The 26,201-nt window shown below is 35.8% G+C and overlaps 1 protein-coding gene across 1 annotated transcript; it reads right to left on the reverse strand.

Annotated features, from left to right (window-relative positions):
• Positions 1-25,819, reverse strand: LOC128218056 (DNA replication licensing factor mcm2-like). The gene is made up of 19 exons (XM_052925575.1): positions 25,693-25,819; positions 24,911-25,101; positions 23,590-23,759; positions 22,271-22,356; positions 18,714-18,888; positions 18,069-18,178; positions 17,634-17,743; positions 17,117-17,324; positions 16,696-16,830; positions 16,379-16,570; positions 15,758-15,954; positions 15,441-15,588; positions 10,338-10,502; positions 9,768-9,842; positions 8,813-8,896; positions 4,881-5,036; positions 3,263-3,445; positions 2,226-2,381; positions 1-780 (listed from the first exon to the last, which is right to left on the reverse strand). The coding sequence occupies exons 1-19, from the start codon at positions 25,696-25,698 to the stop codon at positions 670-672; spliced, it is 2,658 nt and encodes an 885-aa protein (XP_052781535.1). The 5' UTR covers positions 25,699-25,819; the 3' UTR covers positions 1-669.
• Positions 25,820-26,201: the final 382 nt, after the last annotated feature.

The raw sequence follows: 26,201 nt of genomic DNA on the forward strand, positions 1-26,201 counted from the left end.
TTGTGTTTTCTTATTTTATTATATTTAAATAATATCATGTTCGTTGTTTACAATTCAATACAAAAATTCCAAAAATCTTTTATGCAAAAAAGATTCTTATGAAAATTGTTCGAATAATATAGAATGTGTCAATTCAAAAAGTACTTTAATTAACAATAATACAAAATTTTGTTGACAGTGAAATGCAATTAGATCAAAATTTCCAGACAGATGAACACAACAGGTTATGTACCAAGTATGAACACATTGGCAGGTAAAATATTATATATATGTACATATACATGTTGAAAACATCTCAAATCCATTTTTTTTAACATGTACCCTGCAGTTTTTTATTATTGTTTTTAAATTTTTTCAAAACTAAAGCGGAATAGTAAAAACAATTAACGGACCAAAACAGACATAGTTAATAGAAACATTCATCAACATACTGTATAACACATTTTAACAGATCCAGGATAAAGAAATCAGCTGTAACAGTGATTAGTACTGGACAAAATGTTTCACGAGTTTTTTTATTTTTGTTCTATTCCGAAAACTGTCACTCAAGTTAACCTAATTTTCAATGAAGCTCTGAAGCTCTTGTTTATTTTGGTGGGCATACATTAGAGTCATATGTCTACAAGTCGAGTCATCAGTTAATGCCTCCCCCTTGTTTCAACTCATTCTTCACAAGTGCTGGACAACCGTGCTCCTCTTCCCATCATACGTGAATCGGTTTGCCTTGAAAGTATCGCTCTCGTAAAATGAAGCCAGGTTAGTGATATTGATCTGGCGTGCCTGAAAAAAGAGAGATGCAAATTTAATTTCGAACTACTGATGTCAATGATGAATGACTGGACACGAAAACCCTGACTACTAGTTCATGACCTTCATTGTATATTTGTTGTGTGTATAATTCATTGTGTATGTCTTGAAATAGAGGAAGCAAAGGCTGGAAGATTAGGTAAAATTATCTATTTTCTGAATCTGCAATCTAAAACAAGTACTCCCCAGTCTACCAGATGACCAATACGGCAATACTAGAAAAACTTGACCAATGCTAGAAATAACACCGCAAAATCTCTTTTCTCATTAGAGATGATGTGACCACATGCCAGGGAACTGTTTCCATAAAGATAAAAAGTTCTTAATTTGGAAACATCTCATCTTTTATCAACACATTAACCTCTTGTTTGCCTCGGATCTTGGTTCATAGTGGAGAGTTTCAAATGAACTGTTGTACAGCTACACATACAATCCTTCAGTTAATAACGCCGTGTAAAAAAACAAAAACTATTTAAATGAAAACCTACATTCAATAACACAGCTCATCTGTACTCAACCTATCAATACTTCTCCTTTTTTATTCACATGTAGTGAGGACTTTCAACAGCTCATTTATTGTGTAGAAACAAGTTTATGCAGTTTAAGTCGGCCAATTATCAAGTAATTGGGTCACTACAACAAATATGACAATAATTGTTCAGGGACTTTTACCAAAGCAGCTGTTGTTAATGACCATCACAAAAACACTGTGATAAATTAATTGGCTGCAAAATCAAGACATAAATGGATCAATCAAGGACTGTACTTAAACAGCTCGGAGTAGGTCCCAGGAAATAGCTAGGTCTAAAGAGATTCCATAACAACTATCTGCTGTCTTTTCTGATATTGATTGTTTTCATTACAAAGCTCTCCTCATGCTCTTAGTTTGGTGTCCACATGATGAAAAAGCAATTTGCCCGCAACAAAATTTCTCTGTTTAGTAACCTTGACCTTTGATGGAACAGACCAAATAAGCAATCCCAAGGGAGCTCTCCTCATGTTCTTAAAAAACACTGAGTTTGTTGTCCATATGATGAATGATGCAGGAGATATTTGCCAGATTTTTATTTTACATTTATTAACAGTGACATTGACGACAAGGACACAAAAGCAATCCCAAGCGACCTTTCCACATGTCTTTCTATACAATAAGTATGGTGTCCATATAATGAACAAAACTAGATTAACGCAAGTCAGCCCAACTAACCACCGCCCAACAACACACCATTATAATAAGCAGTTGGAAATTATAGTTAAGAAATCCTGCCTTCTGGACCTGTTTTTGGTCAAATGTAAAATAACTGCACAATTGCATTTTTTGGCCTCACATGTGATTGAAGTCATTATCAGTTCAAAGCTATCCTCTAAACTGGGTAAAAATAAAACTTATAATAAATTTAACTACAATGTTACCACACCTTGTCAGCAAGATCCTTGCAGGAGACCTCAATGATTTCCTGCTCCTGGCCATAGCGACTGCGCTGGAACGACATCTGGTCGGCGGCCAGCTGTTTCAAGATGAACAGCAGGAGCTCGTTGTTGTCCTTCTTGAAGGCCAGATACCGGCCAAATGTCTGAAATAAGGAGGTAAATGCTTACCAGGAACCAAAAGAACATTTTAAAAATGTAAGTGAACAGTACTTCTTTCTTAAAGGCCTGATATTGGCCATACATCAGGAAATATGTAGGTTAATGTGATTTTATATCAAAAGATCAAAACTTGATTAAACTATTATAACAGGGTTTAAAGCCTCTCTATATCACATGGGTTTGGGGATGAATGTAACACCTGTCCTAATGTCCTGAATCATGAAATGCTTAGAACCATACATGATAAACCAATTGCAGTCAATTAACCTAATCGTGAGGCTGAACAAATCAATAATTAAATAAGAAAAGAAATTTTCACTGATAAAGAATATGAACAAATTTACTTGCCATGAATGTAACTATCTTTAGAAACGTCCATAATTTATTTGAGGGAACGTTCAGAACATTTTGACGCCAGTTCCAATTACAATCCGAACACAATACTTTTTACCTCCTTCTCTACATTCATTCGAAAGATCAGCAAATCAAAATTTATTACAATTCAATTGATAGTTTTCTTACTATTTATTTATTATTGTTCTTTTTAAGTACTTCACAATTTTACAAAATAAATATCATTTTCAGTATAAACTCTGCATGAATCTATTGCTGTGTCATTTGATTGCTTAATTTATACAAACAAGCACATTGTTTGTTTTTGAGCAGTCATTGAAATTAAGACTTTGATGAACAAATTCTGATACTTGTGCTTTCCATCAAATTATATACATAAATATATTACGCTATACAAAATACAGAATTTGAGCAAGATCGGTTAACCAGTGCAGCAAGCTTTTCCTTAACAACTGGAGCATATGGGGTTTAAGAATTGGTTACGAGAGACTGGCACTGTTCATTGTCTCACCTTTCTCATGGAGCGCATCACAGAGAACTTCTGTGTGGAGATGAAGCTTTCCAGCATGATTCTCATGGCCATGTTCACGTCCTCCTCGTTAACGTAGTCCCGCAGGTGCATCTTAGCGTGAGACTCCGCCATTCGGATCATGGACTCTATGTGTCTCACTGTGATTGGAATGCTGTTGGTTACCTTGGAAATGGTATTGGGAAAATATGAGTTAAGATTCATTGGTTGTGTAAGTTGGAAGGCATTTTGTTGGATATTGATAATATACAACTTGTGCACAATTATCAACATTAGCATCTTCATGTAAAATGCAATTATCACTTAGAACTGCGAAAGATAAATGTCATCAAGTACCAGCCTAGTAGAGAAAAGGTATTACATGTCGGTCATCCCCCAAGGTCACTTAAACTGCAAAGTAATCCAGACCTAGTTGTAAGTAATCCAGATCTAGTTGTAAAGTACAATTTATTCCAAGAACAACCAAATGATCCTTATAAGTTGCTGACAAAAACAGGCTGTATTGTAGGGAAAATATTTCATTTTGTCAATGGTAGTATTGTTTAGATACCTACACATTCTGACATAAATGCTGCCAAAAAAGGTAACACAAGACATGTTACCTGTCTCCCAGTGTATAAATAATAGTTCCAAAAGATTTTTATCTATTTGGCCTTTAGCCAAGGCTAAAAATTTGAAATTGAAAAATCATAAAAAAAAAAGCTGAGGGCCTTGGGGCCGCAGGACCCCTGGTCAGGTGCAGCCATGGGTGCAGGGGGCCTGAGGCCCTCGAAGCATCTCAGATCTGGAACATAGCCACTTTGATGCTTCACATTTGAATAATGATGAGTATTGGTGGAATTAAGTTTTTCAGACAAAAAATGACTATAAATAAGTTAACTGATAGGCATATGATACATAATGAAAAATATCCTGCATTAGCCAGTAATTATGATTTACTATGCATGTCATTTTTTACATTTTGGATGTTTTCTTTTATTAGGTTTGAAAAAAGTATGATGGCAACACAAATTGTGATTCTAGAATTTATGTTACATGAAAATGTTCAAATTATAAATACATAATAAATATATATTAGTAACAACACAGTGTCATATTATCACTATTTACAGTTATACACTCTATATGGCAGGTTTTCTCTGCCAAAAACTCCATTTTTCGCAGTCAGAGTCTACTTCTGTTAGCCATTTCCATGACCGTTTGTTTTTTCTCTCTACCATCAACACCTTTAAGTGTCATATCCCTGTGTAGAAACTTCATTTTCTGTAAGATTTACACTCTTTTTCAATGATTTTTGATGTTTGAATAATTTTTTTGTTGAGGCTGTATTTGTAAATAAATTGTAAGCCTTAGGCATTTAAAACAGCTTTTTTCATTTGCTAAAGATATGAAATAAGGTAATTAAAATTGACATAGTAAACCAGGCAAGTGTGCGGTTAATTTTGGAAGCACCACATTTCCATCTATTTCCTTGAATTTTATTCACAGAAAATCGACCCTTCAGGAATAAAAAAAATTCCAGAACTTCTAGAAAAATACGGAAACCTTTTAGCCATGGCAGTAAGCACATTTAAAAATACCATCTTTCCCATCCACTCACCATGGACTCACGACGTAGCTCAGCGTACATCTTGGCCACCTTGTCCTGGTCCATCTTGTTGAGTCTTGGGTGGACTTTCTCCTTCGCATAGATGAGGTACTTCCTCAGTAGCTCCTGCGGGATAGGCTCCACGGACGAGTTTGTATTCAACGTGTTCTGAAATCACATTGTGGTCAAAGTAAAACTGAAGTCGTGGTGGTAGCAGGCAACAATCAGGTAAACCATGAATACTACAAGAATGTTATCTGAAATATGGAACAGAAGTTTTTATGTTTATACAAGAGTGAGACTATAAAGCCAGATTTCAGCTGATATGACCTATTCTGGAGTCTTGTTTCCTGTTTCTACTACTATCAGTGGGACTAGCGTGTCACTTTCAAGAGGCCAAACAAGAGGGCCATGATGGCCCTGTATCGCTCACCTGTAGACCGCAGATGACCCAATATCGAACTTGACCCAGATTTTATAGAGATGATCATTCTGACCAAGTTGCATTAAGATTAGCCTAAAATTGTGACCTCTATTGTGTTCACAAGGTTTTTGTACTAATTGACCTAGTGACCTAGTTATTGACCGCGGATGACCCAATATCGAACTTGACCTAGATTTTATAGAGATGATCATTCTGACCAAGTTGCATTGAGATTAGGCTAAAATTGTGACCTCTATTGTGTTCACAAGGTTTTTGTACTAATTGACCTAGTGACCTAGTTATTGACCGTGAATGACCCAATATCAAACTTGACCTACATTTTACAGCGATGATCATTCTGACCAATTTGCATTGAGATTAGGCTAAAATTGTGACCTCTATTGTGTTCACAAGGTTTTTCTACTAATTGACCTAGTGACCTAGTTATTGACCGCGGATGACCCAATATCGAACTTGACCTAGATTTTATAGAGATGATCATTCTGACCAAGTTGCATTGAGATTAGGCTGAAATTGTGACCTCTAATGTGTTCACAGGGTATTTCTACTAATTGACCTACTGACCTAGTTTTTGACCCCAGATGACCCAATATCGAACTTGACCTAGATTTCATAGAGATGATCAGTCTGACCAAGTTGCATTAAGATTAGCCTAAAATTGTGACCTCTATTGTGTTCACAAGGTTTTTGTACTAATTGACCTAGTGACCTAGTTATTGACCGCGGATGACCCAATATCGAACTTGACCTAGATTTTATAGAGATGATCATTCTGACCAAGTTGCATTGAGATTAGGCTAAAATTGTGACCTCTATTGTGTTCACAAGGTTTTTCTACTAATTGACCTAGTGACCTAGTTTTTGACCTGGGTTGACCCAATATCGAACTTGACCTAGCTTATGTTAAGATGATCATTCTGACCAAGTTTCATTAAGATAAGGCTAAAATTGTGACCTCTATTTTGTTCACAAGGTTTTTCTAATAATTGACCTAGTGACCTAGTTATTGACTGTGTATGACCCAATATCGAACTTGACCCAGATTTTATAGAGATGATCATTCTGACCAAGTTGCATTAAGATTAGCCTAAAATTGTGACCTCTATTGTGTTCACAAGGTTTTTGTACTAATTGACCTAGTGACCTAGTTATTGACCGCGGATGACCCAATATCGAACTTGACCTAGATTTTATAGAGATGATCATTCTGACCAAGTTGCATTGAGATTAGGCTAAAATTGTGACCTCTATTGTGTTCACAAGGTTTTTCTACTAATTGACCTAGTGACCTAGTTATTGACCGTGAATGACCCAATATCAAACCTGACCTACATTTTATAGAGATGATCATTCTGACCAAGTTGCATTGAGATTAGGCTAAAATTGTGACCTCTATTGTGTTCACAAGGTTTTTCTACTAATTGACCTAGTGACCTAATTATTGACCGCGGATGACCCAATATCGAACTTGACCTAGATTTTATAGAGATGATCATTCTGACCAAGTTGCATTGAGATTAGGCTAAAATTGTGACCTCTATTGTGTTCACAAGGTTTTTGTACTAATTGACCTAGTGACCTAGTTATTGACCGTGAATGACCCAATATCAAACTTGACCTACATTTTACAGCGATGATCATTCTGACCAATTTGCATTGAGATTAGGCTAAAATTGTGACCTCTATTGTGTTCACAAGGTTTTTCTACTAATTGACCTAGTGACCTAGTTATTGACCGCGGATGACCCAATATCAAACTTGACCTAGATTTTATAGAGATGATCATTCTGACCAAGTTGCATTAAGATTAGGCTAAAATTGTGACCTCTAATGTGTTCACAAGGTATTTCTACTAATTGACCTACTGACCTAGTTTTTGACCCCAGATGACCCAATATCGAACTTGACCTAGATTTCATAGAGATGATCAGTCTGACCAAGTTTCATAAAGATTAGGTCAAAATTGTGACCTCTGTTGTGTTCACAAGGTTTTTCTAATAATTGACCTAGTGACCTAGTTATTGACTGCGGATGACCCAATATCGAACTTGACCTAGATTTTATAGAGATGATCATTCTGACTAAGTTGCATTGAGATTAGGCTAAAATTGTGACCTCTATTGTGTTCACAAGGTTTTTCTACTAATTGACCTAGTGACCTAGTTATTGACCGCGGATGACCCAATATCGAACTTGACCTAGATTTTATAGAGATGATCATTCTGACCAAGTTGCATTGAGATTAGGCTAAAATTGTGACCTCTATTGTGTTCACAAGGTTTTTGTACTAATTGACCTAGTGACCTAGTTATTGACCGTGAATGACCCAATATCAAACTTGACCTACATTTTACAGCGATGATCATTCTGACCAATTTGCATTGAGATTAGGCTAAAATTGTGACCTCTATTGTGTTCACAAGGTTTTTCTACTAATTGACCTAGTGACCTAGTTATTGACCGCGGATGACCCAATATCGAACTTGACCTAGATTTTATAGAGATGATCATTCTGACCAAGTTGCATTAAGATTAGGCTAAAATTGTGACCTCTAATGTGTTCACAAGGTATTTCTACTAATTGACCTACTGACCTAGTTTTTGACCCCAGATGACCCAATATCGAACTTGACCTAGATTTCATAGAGATGATCAGTCTGACCAAGTTTCATAAAGATTAGGTCAAAATTGTGACCTCTGTTGTGTTCACAAGGTTTTTCTAATAATTGACCTAGTGACCTAGTTATTGACTGCGGATGACCCAATATCGAACTTGACCTAGATTTTATAGAGATGATTATTCTGACCAAGTTGCATTGAGATTAGGCTAAAATTGTGACCTCTATTGTGTTCACAAGGTTTTTGTACTAATTGACCTAGTGACCTAGTTGTTGACCGTGGATGACCCAATATCGAACCTGACCTACATTTTATAGAGATGATCATTCTGACCAAGTTGCATTGAGATTAGGCTAAAATTGTGACCTCTATTGTGTTCACAAGGTTTTTCTACTAATTGACCTAGTGACCTAATTATTGACCGCGGATGACCCAATATCGAACTTGACCTAGATTTTATAGAGATGACCATTCTGACCAAGTTGCATTGAGATTAGGCTAAAATTGTGACCTCTATTGTGTTCACAAGGTTTTTCTACTAATTGACCTAGTGACCTAGTTTTTGACCCCAGATGACCCAATATCGAACTTGACCTAGATTTTATAGAGATGATCAGTCTGACCAAGTTTCATAAAGATTAGGTCAAAATTGTGACCTCTATTGTGTTCACAAGCAATTGTGAACGGACGGACGGACGGACGGACGGACGGACGGACGACGGACGAAGAGTGATCACAAAAGCTCACCTTGTCACTACGTGACAGGTGAGCTAAAAAGCATATGCCTGGTGGGTGACTCAAACTAACCACCTTGTGGGAAAAAGATGGATACCTACAAAACTGTAAGGTGCTAGAATGCAGGGAATATTGTTTGCCTTACCAGGTTTGCATCTTGTTCAGTCTCAGTAGCGTTCGGGTGATGCTTTATGTGACTGCCTGTTACAAACCGTGCGAGACATTCATCCTGAAATAAAGACATTGCAGTCAGTGATTTTTTTCCTTCTGGGTACAGTAAACAGACCCATTCCCAAACGCCCAAAAGAACCATTTTCCCAATCAGATGCAATAAACATAGACTTGTGAACTCTAAAATCTACTGCTTACCCCCCCCCCCCCCTCGCCGCTCTATCGGTTCTTTCTGGTCAGAACCGCAGTGAGTTCAAAGGCCTAGATCAATTAGACAGAAGCCCCTTATTTTGTTCACAGTTCATGGAAATCATGAGAATACCACCTTTGATGGCCATGTATCACAATAAATGAATACGTTTCTTATTGATAAATGACAAATGACATTACTTATTGTTAAATGACAAATGTTTTGATGTACCATGTTATAATTTATATATAGATGGTCCTACATCAGCCTCAGAATTGGTGACATCAAAACATTCTTCAAAAGATTTTAAATTTTTAAGTTTCACGTTTCAAGTTATTATGTCAGGCAATGACATAAATGAGTACAAAATATCATAGAAAGTGTACGTCTCTGGAGAAACAAATCTACCTCTCTGGAGAATCAAATCGACCTCTCTGGAGAAACAATTCTACCTCTCTGCAGAATCAAATCTACCTCTCTGGAGAAACAAATCTACCTCTCTGGAGAATGAAATCTACCTCTCTGGCACAGTCAGAGGTTAACATGTTCCAAGTAAATTCCAGATTTTCAGCAATGATGTTTTTTATGTTTTGGCCGCAAAATTATATCACAGTTAATCAATGACACCAGTCTGAAATTAAGGGTGCCTTACTTGTGCCACTGATTTTGTTTATCTATGAGAGAATGGCATTATATAATGCAATATGGTTGCCAGCATTGACAGGAAGGAAGTACATACCTGCACTGGATCAACAGTGTCCCTCACAACACACAGAATGTCAAACCTTGACAATATGGGCTCTGTCAGATCAACCTGAAATGGGTATACCCTATGGATTAGGCCTTACACAAAATGAGGTTAGTTTCTGTATACAGCCTGGGAAAAAATCATTGGTAGGTAGGTAGGAATATTTTAGAGATCTTTTTTGGGTCTGGCGAACAGTACCTTCGAATTATACTTATAATTTTCATTTGATGTCAGATAAAATTAATATTTTGTTAATAGACCCTTATGGATCATGTTTTTTAATAAACCTTTTTTATGGCCTCAATGTAGCATCATATTCAATGTGAAGACAACACCATGTATAAAGACATTTACAACCGATATGGGTATGACCTTTGAAACAAAATATGAGAAAATGGCTCAGACATATTATGTTGCAGATAATTATCATATTCTTTTTAATTAGTATTAAGCCCAAATGCACACTGAGAACTTGTTAATTTCGTTTTGAGCAAACTTTTTCTGAGAACATGCATGACAAGGTTTACTTCAAATCTTCTTTTTTACACACATGTCACTTACATTTTCAGCAAAGGTGAGTGCAGGGTCATATCTGCCACCAATAGGGTTAGCTGCTGCTAGGACGGCACAACGCGCCTGCAGGGAGGTCACTATACCAGCCTTGGAGATGGAGATGCTCTGCTGTTCCATTGCCTCGTGAATGCTGGTTCTATCCTGGTCATTCATCTGCGGAGAAGAAATATATACTTGTATTTTATGGTTTTGTTTGTTGTTGTTTTGAGACGCACCATGCTTTACTTGTTGTCCCGTAAATCTTAAGCAAGCTAACCTAGTATTATTGATTTTTTTGCAGTGACTATGTTATCAATAAAACTTAAAATATTTATTTTTCATTTTGCATATTCTTTTTTTAAGGCCTAAAAAAAAAAAGGTCTGTTTCCTGTAACCCGACTGACCGTATTTTTTTACCATTGACCGCAATTTTTTTATGCCCCAAAATTCGAAAAGTCAGATTTTTAGCGATCTCTGGCCTGTGATGACAACGATAATTTAAATAATTTAGTAGTGGCTTTCAATTGACCCGAGATCGACGCATCATACATTTGTAGTATGCGTCAGTTTTGACCCGGGATATTTCGGTGTAAGAGTCGGTATCATCTGAAAGGAGCCTCAATGCATGATCTGAATGTTTGTTTAACCTGCAAGAGCAATTAACACCCGAAGTGACAAGTGATTATCGATCTGGAATCTGAAAGGTAACCATGTCAATAAGCAGCACTCAAACTCAATGACATAATGTTAACTCCGCCCATTATGCAAATTAACAGATATCTTCCGCTTTTTCGCTAGTTGCAATGGTTTTGAAAAACAACAATGCTAAGATATATTTTGTTCATTTATTTTAAGTTGTTTTATTATATCACCGGTTAATTAACAAATATTCTTATAAGTTTTTAATGAGTTAACAGAAAAATAAACATTTTTCGTAACACATGGTCTAAAAAGCGCGGGAAACAGGTGCACACTAACTTCCTGTCAATTTTAATGAAAGTGAAAGGAGAACTGCGTAGATCGTCGCAGTGTTATAGTTTAGTTTATAATTGTATAACAGTTATGGTTATGCCATTTATGAAAGATACGATGTTGCAATATTGGCAATAGGAACGTTGAATGTTTTTGTTTACTTCCGGAAAAAAAGATAAACCTGAAAGTGAAACTGAAAGTTAAAGTAAGAAAGATGTCGTTGCAACTAAACAATCGCTGGTGCATATTGGAATTTGACAAGGATGCACTGGGTTACATAACGAAGATGCATTAACTAAATAATATGACATGTTTGTCAGAGTCAGAACATATTTTTCCAAGTTTTGACTCTGGGAATTTTCTAACCACCTTAGTCCAGAAATGGAAAAAAGACAAGGTATTCTATTGAATTTTATATTGTTATTTTTCATCGTGCTTGAGATTTTTACAGAATGAACAGTGGATCTAATACAGCAGATCTTTTTAAAACACTGGAAATTGTTAAAAAAAATAAGTTGTGGAAACTATTTAAGGTACTGTACGTGTACTAGTTTTGCTGTTTTACTGTTTAAAAAAGAAAATGGTATTGATTTTTTATTAGTCAGTCTAAGCTTTTATGATACTGATTCTAGTCTATTTAAACATATTCTAGTCCAATCTATTATTTTACACTGTTCGCTGCAGAGTCAGCAGGTAAGGTTTAAGTGTCCAATCAGTGAACAGCGTAGACCATAGGTCTACACAGGTTCCAAAGATCTGTACAATTCTGACAGCACTCTAAGAGTTAAATGGTTTAGTCATTGATTCTAGTCATTTATCATTCGAAGTATTGATTTATATATGTTTTGTGGAGATTCTTGCCTGTTCTTGTTGTAACAAAATTTTATTTTATAATGGTTGTCATGTACATTTAATTGTAATACAACTTGATATTATTACACAGTTTATCTTTAAATAGTTTGTGCAATAATATCATGTTTTATTATTACAAAATGTATGCATTTTGAAAGTTTTGTTTAAAACATTTGCCAAAAAGAAATTGTCTAAATGTTATTTGATTCACTCTTTCACTGGGTTATATTTGCAAAGTGTAAATATGAACTGCTTCCCTGGTGAACATACTGACAATGCTCAAAATTGCACATAATGTTGCCACCGCTTGGAGTCGAACCCATGGCTAGCCCTTCAAATGGTTGCATTCTACAACTGACATACATGTACAATGGCTGTCAAGCTAGCAGTTTTAGCTTATTAGTGGCAGAAAGTTTGAATCTATATATCACACTGAATTCTTTTAAAAATAATTCACCTGAAATAAACATGAATATTGGATCATTCTGACATTTAAAAAAAAAAAAAATCCCTACCTACCGACCCATCTTTTTTTCAGCATGTTACAGGAAACAGACATACTTTTTTTTAGGCCTAAACACATTTTCAAAGGATTTAAACAAACTTGAATCTTTTTCATATTGCCAGTTAAAGAAATTGCATAATGTATTCAAAACAAGATATAGAAAATCAAATCTAGTTTTGTCCAGATTTGTGCTTCTTTCCTGAAAAGCTGACTTAAGTGTGCTCATAAATGATTGCGTTATCATTTATCTGCCACACTTTGCTCTTCACCAAGGCTTTTTCATTGTTTTTTTATACCAAATTTTCAATCCTAGTTGTCATAGAATGAAACCAAAACTATAGGTGCTAAATAGTCACATCAGCGATAAATAGACAAAGGAAAGGTTTCTAGGTCAGGATTCCAGAAGCTTCTTACTGAGGAAAGTACATCACAACCTTAAATGTTGCACCCATATTTTCAGTTTGTTGTACTTTACCTAAACCGAGGTCATGTTTTTTATCTAAAGAAAAGAATGCAAGTATTGGAAATGATAATAAATCTGTTAGAAGTACATAGTTGCAAAGAACGAAATCCTTGAGTGTATCATAACTGGAACAAAATATTTAGTAGTGAGTTATTAGTTGGAAGAATTTCGATTAAATTTGCTTGTCAATTTTAATTAAAAACCAATTATTCTATAATATCAGAATTGTAGTCACTCAAATTACCCCTAAATATTTATCATAAACAAACAACAGGAGAACGTTTCTGAAAGTGTAGAGCTAATTCACTTGGTGATCAAAATTAGTATTTTGAACAGCAAGCCATTCCCTCTAGAAGCCTAAATGAAAAAGCCCATAAATATCAAAATAATCTTAAAATATTAAACCTTGAGTAGTCGAAAAAAGATCTATGTTATATCTTTAAGCAATAAAATCTAATTGTCTTCTGTTGTGAACATTTAAAAACAGACACATTTCATCATCATTATTAATCAATATCTGATCGCAAATATGGTAATTCCAGGGAAAACATTCAAATCCAAATACTGGTAGTATCATTTTGGGTAATTGTAAAATGGAGACTGACATGAAATAAGTAGATGAAATCAGAATTCATGCTTGGCCATTGTGGTGCTGTTAACACCCTTTCCTTTTATTACCGATCAAGATATACTCCTGCGTTGGTTACCTGGCCCTTCTACAGATTGTTCAAAAGCAATTCGAGTAAGTAATGTGGAGGTCAAATTTGATGAGACATTTTCAAATCATATTCAGATTCTGTAAAATAGCACACTACACACCAAAATAATTCACTCATAATCTGACATCGATGTTTCTAGCATATGCATGCTTAATGTCATTTGAATCCAAACTCTAACTGTTGATTCATTATCACCTAAAGATGATGCCCAAGTGCTACTGTATGGCAGTGCCATGCAAAAAACTATGAGATGTTTGATTTTGAAATAAGGATTGATAAATCGGTAAGAATTCCAAATGGAGACCGTAATTTTTAGTGCAAAATTGTGATTTTTTCGAAATAGCGATTTCGGATTATTGATTTAACATTTTGTTAAACATGGAACATGTTTTTTTTACCTTATATAGAAGGGGCCGTTGAACGGCCACTTCCCCTTGGAAAATAAGCCTAGTTTTTCCCCTAAAAATGAAAATTCTCCTCCGATAAAATTCAATATTTTATTGCCCAATTGCGAAAATCAGCCGTTGATTTTCGTCTGCCAGGGGAGGTTAGTCACGCTGAACTTAATCGATTAAACTTATAATTATACACAGTGGACCTCAATGATGGTTTACGACATACTGTATTCCGTTCTTTTTCAATTTCGCGTGCTCGAGAAATGTTGCATAACTGGATGTATTCCAACAAATAAAATGACGCAAAAAAATATTCTGAAAATTGATTCTTTCTTCACTGACTGTAAGTCAGCAGGTACATCTTGTCAATCTATTAGCACACAAAATGTGACCGAGTCCGAACTTTCTGAACCGGATCATTCCGCTTCCGATGATGTGGAACCCCAGTCCCAGCAAGATCCTGAACATTCTGTTGAGCCTAGTGGCCCTGAAATTTCGGAACCACTGAGCAAAAATGTCCAACTGTCGGGAAGTTTTGATTGTGAAAGCGGGTCTGAGGTACATGTAATCTCCCCACCAAATAAAAAAAGCTAAAAGTAGTGCTGAGGGTAATTTAGTGGAAGAGTTTAAGAACAGGAAAAAAAAGAGAGAGTTGGACTTGTAATGTAACAATCAAATATAATAAGATGTATGATAGTTAAATAAAAATGAAAAAGTTAAACATGCACATTTTACCCTTTTTTTTTACTAAAACGCCGCAAAATTTTCCCCTTCTCAAAGACCCAAGGCCCCATCCCATTTTTCAGAAAAAAAAACCTGTTAAGAAGGAATAAAATCTGGACCGAAAAATAATTTCGAAATAGCAGTTATTTCAGATAAATGGTGTTTGGAATAGAGGTATTTAAAGGTAGGTCATTTTCTATTCATCATCACCACTTCTATTCATATTTCATATTCATTTTAAAGTGAAATAACATCAAATCTTTTTTATCAACATGAACTATTTATGTGAGCCAGGCCTATTTTCTGGTTGGAGCAGAGCAGACAATTCAACATTTTACATCCATGGATAGGTTTTGCCAATTGTATTGCGTCAAACTAGTCTTAAACTTATCTCCCTATCAGCAAGCCCAAAGTGGAGAGGAGCTTAAAAATAAAAGTCATAACAGCCCCATTTTCATTTCTATCCATAAATGCTGCTCTTACCTTGTCAAACTCGTCAATAAGACAGATTCCCTTATCAGCCAGCACAAGAGCTCCAGCCTCGAGGGTCCACTCTCTGGAAATAGGATTCCGCTGAACGTATGCCGTCAAACCCACTGCTGACGCACCCTGACCAGTTGTATATACAACCCTACGAATAACAAGACACAAAAATTATATTCGTGACTTCTAAACGTATACTGAATTGTTCATAATAACATCCACAATCCTACAGAGAGCATTTAAGCATTACATTTAGTTTTTTCTTTGTCAATAATCAAATCAGTTTAATATTTAAACCCAAGGAGCAAAACATTTACCTGGGTGCAGTTTTCTCGATGTATTTTAGGAACTGTGACTTTGCCGTACCAGGGTCACCACAGACCAGGACGTTAATGTCACCGCGGACCTTGTGTTTACCCCCAGGATTTTTGGCTTCCCCTCCAAACATAGCCAGAGCCAAAGCGCGCTTGATATCCTCGTGGCCGTAGATGGAGGGTGCAACGCTGGCAAATATCTGTAAATACATGTGGAGAGTAAAGAATTGTTTGCTGTCAGTTATTGATGTTTATCGGTGTAAGTAAACATTCGGCCAATGCACAGTTTGTCAAGTCTGAAGGACATAACAATTATCAATGCAAATGTTTTCATAAGATTACCTAGTTGATATCTACGATTTTAAAGAAACACAAATGTGTTGATGATAAAGCATTTTTACAGAACACCAGCAAATTATATTTGCGGGGCCCTAAAGCGGTTTGAAGTTCAGTCTCTATTCATTGAGATTGAATAGTATTATTCATTGAAAATGTATAGTATCATCTAAAATGTGGCTTATTCCAAAATTGTCATATGTCCATCCTTTTCATGAATCAAGACAATCCTGAATGATGGACAGACTTGGGAATGTTAACATCATTAAAGCCAGTGGCCTGTCTTACCCTCTCTCCTATCCTCTCATCCTTAGAGAGCTGGGCAATGGCCTTTATGTCCTCATCTGTAAGGCTGCTCACCGCCAGTTTGTCATCTTTCTTTGTTATGTAGTTTGCCTGGATGACCGTGGCAAACACAGGAAAACCATTGGACGTGTTTAAGGAGCCATCGTAGTTATTGTGGTACACACCAGTCATTTCCTGATGGGGGTAGAACATTATATTTATACTGAAACATAATTATCATTATACAACTTCTTTTCCAAGTATCAGAGATATTTTATCAAACCCTCAAACAAGTGAAATCAGATATATGCAATACATACGATCTCATCTCCCGGTTTGCAGCTGTCAGTGAGGTCATCAAGCAGTATGGCATCCTTGGACCTCGGGAGTCTGCCCGCAGGTACCTTGCCAGGGCTCTCCTGGAGGGTGATACGCTGGTAGTTTTTGTACAGGGTCTGTGGGCCGGACATATATATGTTTTGAATAAGATGTATAAATTAATATGAAAACATAATTGTTTTAATACTAGATATTGACAGTATTCCTTGATTAAGGCATTAAAACTATATTATTGGAGCAGCAGAGCTGCATAAAAAAACACATTTGTAATATGCAACTTTGCAAAAATGTTTTCCAAAGTCATCAGGTATGAAGAAAATAGTTGAATTTTTCTCAGGAGATTCTCCTGCTAGACGTGTAAACAAAGACATATTAATACATAATTTTGTGTTTACACTGTACCTGCTCCATGTTGATCTCAAAGGGACCTGTGGATTGACACTCGGGGCAGGATCCAGGCTTTACTTCCTGTGACTGTGACTGGTAGAAGGGGCCGAGGATGTAGTTGCACTTGTTACAGTCATACTTGATGATGTTGAGCTGGGGGAGAACACCCGTACAGCTTGTCACCACACCACTCGTACGAATCAGCTGGTTAAGATGCAGCTGTCTGAAATGTTACAAACAATGTATAATTTAAGAAGTGCAAGTACAATTATGTGCTTCTACTCTGCATATCATCAACTGTTTATTACATTGTTTTCATTACATTACTCAGGACTGTATTCCACTCACATCACATGTAAGGAGATAATTTTACTAGCAAGGTATGACTAATTGTTTAAATTTCAAGTATCACACCTTCAGTAAGCCAGTTGTAGGTCACAGATGCTAAATTATCATTATTTAAACAAATAATACCAAGATTTCAAAAATGTGTAATTAGAAATCAATACAAGAACGCGACCAGTGATAGTACCTGAGAGAGCGCAGTTCTTCTATCAAGGGTAACTCAGCAATTCTCACATGAATCTCTTTTGCGATTCTTTCGTAATTTGGGTACATGCTCAACACTACCTCCTTACCAGCCTGCAATAAAATAGGGACTAATCAACTAAAAAAGTAATGTGAAAGATGGATTACTTGTTCTTCTTAAAAACTGATTGTTTTCCTCCAAAAAAACAACTGCACTAAAGTAACCAATAAAATATTTAAAAATTCAATGTATTTTTCCTGTATTCCTTTCATTCATTAAAAATTCATGGTACTTCTCCCCCCTAACCCCAACACAAACCTAAATCAGTATTTCACACTTTCCCAGAAAGCATAGGGCACAATCCCCTTTAAAACCCGGAACAATAGGCCAGAATTCACAACACATGACCATTAACTGTAATCCGTAAAGTGCACTCACCTCATCAAAGTTTTGAAGCATCTCTGTCGGGGCCTCTGGCAAGAAGTAGGCCAATACCTGCTCCACCTCAGCCAACATGTTGTAGTCCACTGTAAGGCTCTCCTTGTTACCTGCAAATAGCCAAGTTTATTTCATGTAGCTACATATCATTCAGGTCCAATCAGAAATCAGTACTGTAATACCTATAACAAAGCTCTCATTTCTAAGATGATTCCACTCACTATTTCAATACATACATAAAAAACAACCAGATAATAAAAAATATTTTTGTATATATAGAAAACAATTATCTTTATAAGATTTTGGCTTCTAATTAAATTTATGTTTGTTTTGAATTTATGTTGTCAACTGCACATATCATGAAATAAATATGTTTAAACAAATATAAACTAGGCTTAAGCTTTATGAGTAAAGTCAGAAATTAAATGATTAACACACAGAAGTCCAAATCACCACAAGTCTGCAGGCCATGCACTGGTAAAATGTCTTTTGGCCTTTCTCAAATATTTCATTTTGTATAGCAAAGCTTGTTGACTATTTTTGTTTCTAAACTCCTATATGTAAAAATTTAGCTTGCACATTCATAAGTCTAATATCAAAGTCTGAACACAGGGCTATTGTCAAAACAAGAACAAAACAACTAACCTTCAACCATCTGCCGGATTTTTTCTCTGTAGACATTGTGGCCCTTTGAATCAACAAATGTCCGCAAGAAATTCTTGAAGCGGTTTTTTATCTCCGTTTTAGGGGCTAACATGGCCACCCACTCCCTTACAGAGTGACCCTTCATGTCTTCTAAATTTTCAATACTTTCAATCATCTGGAAAGAAACAAGAGCATATAAATATTCAATCATGAAATGAAACCCATCATGTTTTGCAAGTCAAAGTTTTCTTTCTAGTCTTATTTCAATTCATGTCTTCACCAAACTATTGTGGGTTTTTTCATGTGAATTTATCTTTTTCAAATTATCTTATTCAAATTATCACCCTACATGTCAACATTTGTTAACAGCCATGCATGATTTTTCTGAAACAACATTTACTAGTTCTATGACTGTTTAATAGAAATGATAATAAAATGCACAAATAAATATACCCCATGCTTCATGAAATTCTCTGTGTCATGTTGTAAATTGTTTGCTATTGAGGATTTCATTAAACAATCTCAAGTTTGAGTTTATGATGATGAATGACCGGTTGGAAAATCATTTTTATTGAATTAGTTTGCGTAAATGTATTATAGTATATATGATATACAGGTAGACAGAATGTATTTTATTACCGACTAACAATACATATAGAATCTTATGCAAGCTGACGTTCAGTAATTCCAGTGCTCCAGCTAGCCCGTTTTTCAATGGCGCAGCGCCCGTGCCCCTTTTCTTACCGCCCTGCCCCCTTTTTGAGTAGTGCCCTTTTTACAAATGCTCTATAAGCACCAATTATCCCATTAGTGCCCTTTTTACTATTGAAATCATTATAAAAGATCGACAGCCCTTAATCCGCTGTCATAATTGAGACAAATTACGTAATACTTATGATAATAGTGTTCCCGCTAGGTGTCACCATGCCCCCATTGACTGCTTAAAATATGCCGTACTGCCCTTTCATCTTCCCATGTGCCTTGTCCAAGTCATATGACAGCTAATTGTGTATTTGTGTAGTGAGCAGACGACCTGTGTATTCATAATCGGTCATCTTCTAATCCAATAATTAAGAAGAGACAAATAGGGAAACATCAACAGGAGGCGGAGCTATTGAATGACAGCCAATCAGAATATACATTGAGAATTCGTTCATTTAATGATGAAAGTTCGTAAAACGCGATAGAAAATGTGAAGGGATGGTGAAAAATGTTGTCAAGCACAATTAAATCTTTTAAAATAATTGTTAATTGTAATGTACTGACGTAAATCGCTATTTAAACATTGTGGATTTGAAGCAGACGGCCACTGCCGATTTGTAAACATAACAAAGGTGGCGCTAACACAATCAAATACATCACTATTTCAGTAAATGTTTTTTTAAAGTTTATTTGTAAAATATTCATGATGAAAATTTCATTGTAACCCACAAATATATGTTAATGCTTTATGTAGTGTTTACCTATCGTTGGTACGATCATGTCAAAATTCGCCGAAACCGCCATTTTGTCAGAACGAATTTCGGAGTTATTTTATCAATGTTCTATGTTTTATAAGTGATTTTTAAAGCAAGGGCCATACATGTGATAACGTCCCGGACGTCCGGGATTGTCCCGGAAATCGTATCTCTGTCGCGGAGTCACGGAGGGTGCATGTTTGTCCCGGAAAGTCATAAAAAAAAAATAAAAAAAAATAATCTCGGAATCGGAATCGATTATCTTAATTTTACCAATGTAAGTCAGCTATTTTGCCTGTCCGGGACACTGGTCGTAAAACACAGGACATGTTGACACTAATCCGTTAATTGGTACGCGTGTCGTCGAGGTCATCGTCAATCACCCGATAATTGATCTATCGGCCTATTGTTGTGCTTAACGAGTGGGGGAGGGTTCTTGTATACAAATTCATTGTTTTCATATGGATTTGTTTGGTCTTATGAATGATAGCTTTTAATTGATGAATTGATATTTTTCACACATTTTACCAACAAACGAGCATGAAGGTAAGTTCAAAGAAAGTGACAAAATGAGTAAAAAAAACAAAATTAAAACACGGAAAACATCCCATATTCCTTTCAAATTTCAAAGTCGATACGTCGTTATACTTTTAACAACTTATGCGTCCATATGGAATTTTAGTGTTTTGAACCTTTTTCCGAACTATCGTGTGTATTTTTACGCCGAAATAAAACTGACGATATGGGGTTTACAGGTGGTTATATAGAGTGCTTTAATCACGTGACCATGGTAAGTCACGTGATCGCTTTATACAGCCGATTGTTGACACGTCTCTATCAAAATTATATGCATCTCCAAACGGAAAAAAGCTCATCGACTGGAAAATCTTCTTTATCGTCTGAAAAATATTGTGTGTCATAAATTGCAAACGTTTTAAATGTGATGAAAAAATAAATATTTTGTAACGCATGTTCTCAAAAGCGCGGGAAAACAGGTGCCCGTATAGTTGTTTATTTCCTGTTTTGATGAAACCGAAAGTAGACTGCATATCCTCCTGGTTAGCACTTCATTTAAAGCCTGGGAAAATATCTGGTGGTTTTATTTTTTCAAGAAAATGCAGAAAAAAAAACAACCATGTCAAGTAAAAAATACGTCTTGGCAGTCAAAATAGGTACATTTTCCCGACGTTAAAAACGACTAAAATAGCCCCAGATATGCTATAGAATGCACCACAGACGTTCCCCATTTAAAAAAAATTCCGGGGGGGCATGCCCCCGGACCCCCCTAGTGTGCGTTGACATTACGATGGGTGTCCCGGAATCGACCCAAGAAATTATCACATGTATGGCAAGGGCAGTGATTTTTATTGTCATTTTATTCTAAAACATTAGCATATTAAACATTATTTTACCAAAGACAATTCAAAAACAGCCAGGCTGAATGTAACATTCGTACCCAATCCCGATCGTACCAAACTAAGATTCGTCCCCTACATATTTGTTTTGTGTGTATTTATTTATTTGATTGCTTCAAATGTTTAACTGTCTTTGTTTTTTTCTTCATTTTACATGATTTTTTTTTAGACATATATGCCATTACACTAAAGAAGACTCCAAACAAGTACAATCATACTACCACAGACAAAAAGACAAATTTTAATTTTGATATTCAAACACACCCTACCAAATTTGGAGAAAAAAACAAACTTTCTTTATTCAAGTCTGGAAATCATGGAAAATGATTTAAATTGTGTATGAAAACAAAACAAATTCTAGCTGGAGACCCCCACCCCCAAAAAAACAACACCTTGTGACAGGGTGGACCCCTCCCACAACCACCCTCAATCACCCCTACACGACTCATGTAGTTTGCCCTTTTCAAAACTCCACCCTGCCCTTTTCAAATCCTGGCTGGAGCACTGAATTCAACTTGCATACTGCAATTGTAGATTTGCATGTATATTCAATATATCCATGACAAATGTGCAATTTTTCATTTCAGATTTGAATCGATCATCAGAACAACGCTATCACATTGTTCATCTCATTTTTGGAAACCAAACAGCAAGAAGACTCGTTACATGGGCAAGTCCCTCTCACCTCTTCATCCTCCATATCTCCCTCCGCTGCCCTCTCAGCTGCCCGTCTCTTACGAGGCCTATCCTCTTCATCTTCATCAGACTCATCTGAATCATTAAACAGGAATGTTCAATGTGTTTTTTATTCAAAATTATTTTATTAGCTATGCCATTTTAATAGGGAAATAAAGCATGAGTAAAAATAAAATGGAAAAAAAACACGGTTAAATTACTTAAAAAAGGATCAATATCCCACTTTTACTGATGTTATTGTGTTTATAAGTGTAAACATAGCCTACTTCTTAAAAACGTAAAACATGCAATTGACTATCATGTTCGACTTTTATTTTTAATTGAAGAATTACTCAAGGCAACATGATTAAAATGATTGCCACTCATGTGTTTATGTATTTTTGCATCCAAAATCTGATTTGACCGATATAAATATCTAAATTCTTCATGTACAAAACATTTGAGTTACTTAAAATACACATAATTAATGATTTCCTTCGACTCAGTAAAACTGAAGATTATAATCCATCAATTGAATTTGACATTTTCTTTCATGAAATTGTGAAACTTTACATTAATACGAAAGGCTGGAAGTAAACAGAAGTAGAACCACAACGGTGCTTCCTGCAAGATAATCTTGACAAAAAGGCTGGTAAGCAAATATCAGCTATTTTGCAGTTACCCCGACAGTTTTTGACTAGACAGAAGGACAAATGTTCTCTGAAAGTTTGTTTGCGAAGAATGTCTTGAATGGAAAATATGTTCAATAAAAATGCATAGTGGACTTTGCGAGTTTTAATTCCAGGCAATACATGAGGTATTTGCTGGGGTATCGTCTTTTATGTGGTTACATGAAAACTTTGTGAATTGAATAATTAAGGGCCATAATTTGCCTTTCATGCAAAATAGTGTTATCTTATTTGGTTATTTAAGTGGATTGGATGGTTTAGTACCGCTGCCTAAAGTCTCCCTGCAATACATCAAGCTGTTGTCAATAAATGCCTATTTGTGCTAACATGCAAAACCTCCACCAGACTTTCCAAGTTGAATAAAAATATTATTTACATTATTTTCATCACAGTGTTTTTGTTACTTTATAAATTAAGCAGATTGGATAGTTGCGCACACAATCAGGTACATTGTATGTAAAGTTTCAATGCAATACATGATGTATTTGCTGCGATAATGATTTAAAGGTGCTTACATGCAAAACTTTAACCAAGGTGTGATGCAGACGCAAGGGTGAGTAGTATAGCTCTCCTTATTCTTTGAATTGTTGAGCTAAAAAACACTGCACTTTATTTTACTCTTACTAATATTACAGCTTACCATACATAAGACCCCTCCTCATCCGTCCAGTCAGTCTGCCTTCTTCCTTGTCTCTCTGTCTCATATCCCGTTCTGCAGCTGCCCGTTGACTTTCAGATAGGTCGGAGTAATCATCCTCGTCCATCACACCGCGATCATATACATCAAGCTCTGGGATGGCTCGGTAATCTCTGCAAAACATCATGTTCACATGGATGAAAGCTGAGGCAAATTACAAAAATAAGAATTGCTTGGGGCTGCCTGACAAGGCAATAGAATGGTCCATTTGGGCAAAGCCCCACAGAAGCTCATGAAAGTTCACTTTGTCTCATATGTCTTATATTTTAAGTAATACTAGATTTCTCTTTTCAAGTGTGTGATGAAACAAAGATTGAAGTTGAAAGTTTAAAGTGACACTCTTAAATTCAAAATTGATACATACATATGTATATCAAACATCAATTTGGACTGATAAACCTTTAAATGCTCACTAAATAATGCATTTATGGAAAATATTAATAACTGATGACAAGACTTTAACCGTGTATTTAATGGCAGAAAGCGCAAAAATATTAATTGATTGGTGAAAGCTAAAAGATTAACTGTGAGCTACTATAGTCTCATAAGGTAGAAGTACCGTATTTTATGCAAATTTCTTTCAAATTAAACTCGGTATCCTTCATAAGAACCATTGTTTTCTACATTTATTTATCTTTTTTTGAATATTAAAACAAAATTATAAATTATAGTTAATCTTGTTTGGGAGTATGATTGTGTGCATCTTAAAGAGTGGGTTATATTGTGTCACTATTTGGGACCTTATATTTCATTGTTTAAGTAAGGTGTTCAAGTTTCAAGAAACTTCAATTTCTGTAACATCAACGCACCAGTTACATCCTGGCTACTGTGAAGAAAATTTCCTGTCATCAATTGGAAAACCTTCCGCTTTTATGCCAAGTTGCTTGCCGGATATGGCCGAGTCATTGTTCCATCTTATCATCAAACAGTTAAGTTTAATGTTGGTCGTAATAATTGCAATTAATTGGGGGTAACCCCTTTCTCGTCCCCAAAAAAACTTTTAATAGTTACACGAGATATAAACCTGAAAACTTGAAACCATTGGTTCAACCCAACTTCATTATATCTTGATGCAAATTTAGAAAATAAATTAATAGAGTTAGTATTGATCAACATGTATTTAACTGCCAACACATGAATGGACATGGCTCAATCTTCACAGCATTTGACAATTCTAATAGTGGCCGAATTAGCAGAAGTCCACAAGTCGCGCAGATAAGAATCTAGTTGTGCTTGTTTAAAACAAGAATTATACTGTGTGTACCTTTCCATTTGGTCTCCGAACAGTTCCTCCCCATCTTCCTCCTCCACCACTTGGTTGTCATCGTCCAACAGCTCTGAGTCATCCTCAAACGGTGGAAGGTCTCGGCCAGGGCTGGAAGTGATTGGATCACGCCCTCTGCGGGATCGAGCAGGGCTCGTTACTGATGAAAATGGCTCAGATGATGGTTCGTCCTGTACAAGAATTTAAGATTCAGATTCATTTCTTTGAAACAACACATCACAAGAAAATGGATGGAAGACAAAGTATCATCAAGTTGTTTTATTGATGTCGATATGCCCTTCTACATAAGGTACAGTGAATAGATTCAAAAGTAAACCTGGGAGGAAAAATGCGTCCAGTCTGGGGCTCAAATCCACAACCACCGGATCACTAGCACGGAACTCGCACCAAAAGAGCTAACTGGGCGGCTGGTTCTGACCCACACACACTACAATTTTCAGCTGACATGCAATAATCAGAACCTTATGATCAAGTTTCATGACAGATGTGTACATTGTTGTGTTTGTGATGTAAAAGGATCTGAGTGAAAGGTTTATGGGTGAGTAGAGTTGAGTGTGTGTGTGGCTGGTAAGGGTAGACTAAAGTAAACAGTCGGTCAGAACGCCATGGTAGTGTTCCAGAAGTCGTACGAGTCCCTCGACGTGCGCATTTTTCCAGCTCATACATTTCAGTGGTTTTGTAGTTTTATCTGAATAAACGAACATTATAATGGCGTGCGGGATTACAAAACATCATTATTAGTAAATATAAATCATACTTACAGCCATGATATCCGTGTCAAATTAATTATAACTATATTCAGACAAATGATGAGGTATTTGGTGATGTTTCCTTGTTTTGTTTCTTTATTTGCCCATGTGACCACAAAAGCGCGGGAATGGGGTTAAAGGTCAGTGACTTAAGTCAAAACGGCTTATGCCGATAGGTTGTTACTCTGATATATATTCCCAAATATTTCCAATATCAAGTAAAAATATCAAAATCTTTTCAGGCTGAAATAAATTAAGGCAGAGATATTTAATATTGTTAACCATACATCTGAACACTTTTTCCATACAATGTACATCTTATTTACATTGTGGTTATCTATAAGAAACAAACAACACAATAAATCAATCAATAAGGGCAACAAATATTAATACGTGGAATTTGAAGAACAATAACAAGTGCATAGTGCTGTTATGGTGCCGTGGTAGTTTATAAAACAAACTGTATATTAAAAAAATGTGTCTTGTATTTTGATTTTAAAGATTCATTAGATTGTACCGTC

This window comes from Mya arenaria, chromosome 14 (genome assembly GCF_026914265.1).
Source record: "Mya arenaria isolate MELC-2E11 chromosome 14, ASM2691426v1".
In the NCBI taxonomy this organism is placed as follows: Eukaryota; Metazoa; Mollusca; class Bivalvia; order Myida; family Myidae; genus Mya; species Mya arenaria.

Excerpts from the sequence above, each read along its gene's own strand:
- LOC128218056 (XM_052925575.1), bottom strand. Across the intron at positions 22,357-23,589 it reads GAGGAGGGGTCTTATGTATG|ATGAGTCTGATGAAGATGAA; the intron begins GTAAGCTGTAAT and ends TTAATGATTCAG. Across the intron at positions 9,843-10,337 it reads CACTCACCTTTGCTGAAAAT|GTTGATCTGACAGAGCCCAT; the intron begins GTAAGTGACATG and ends TACCCATTTCAG.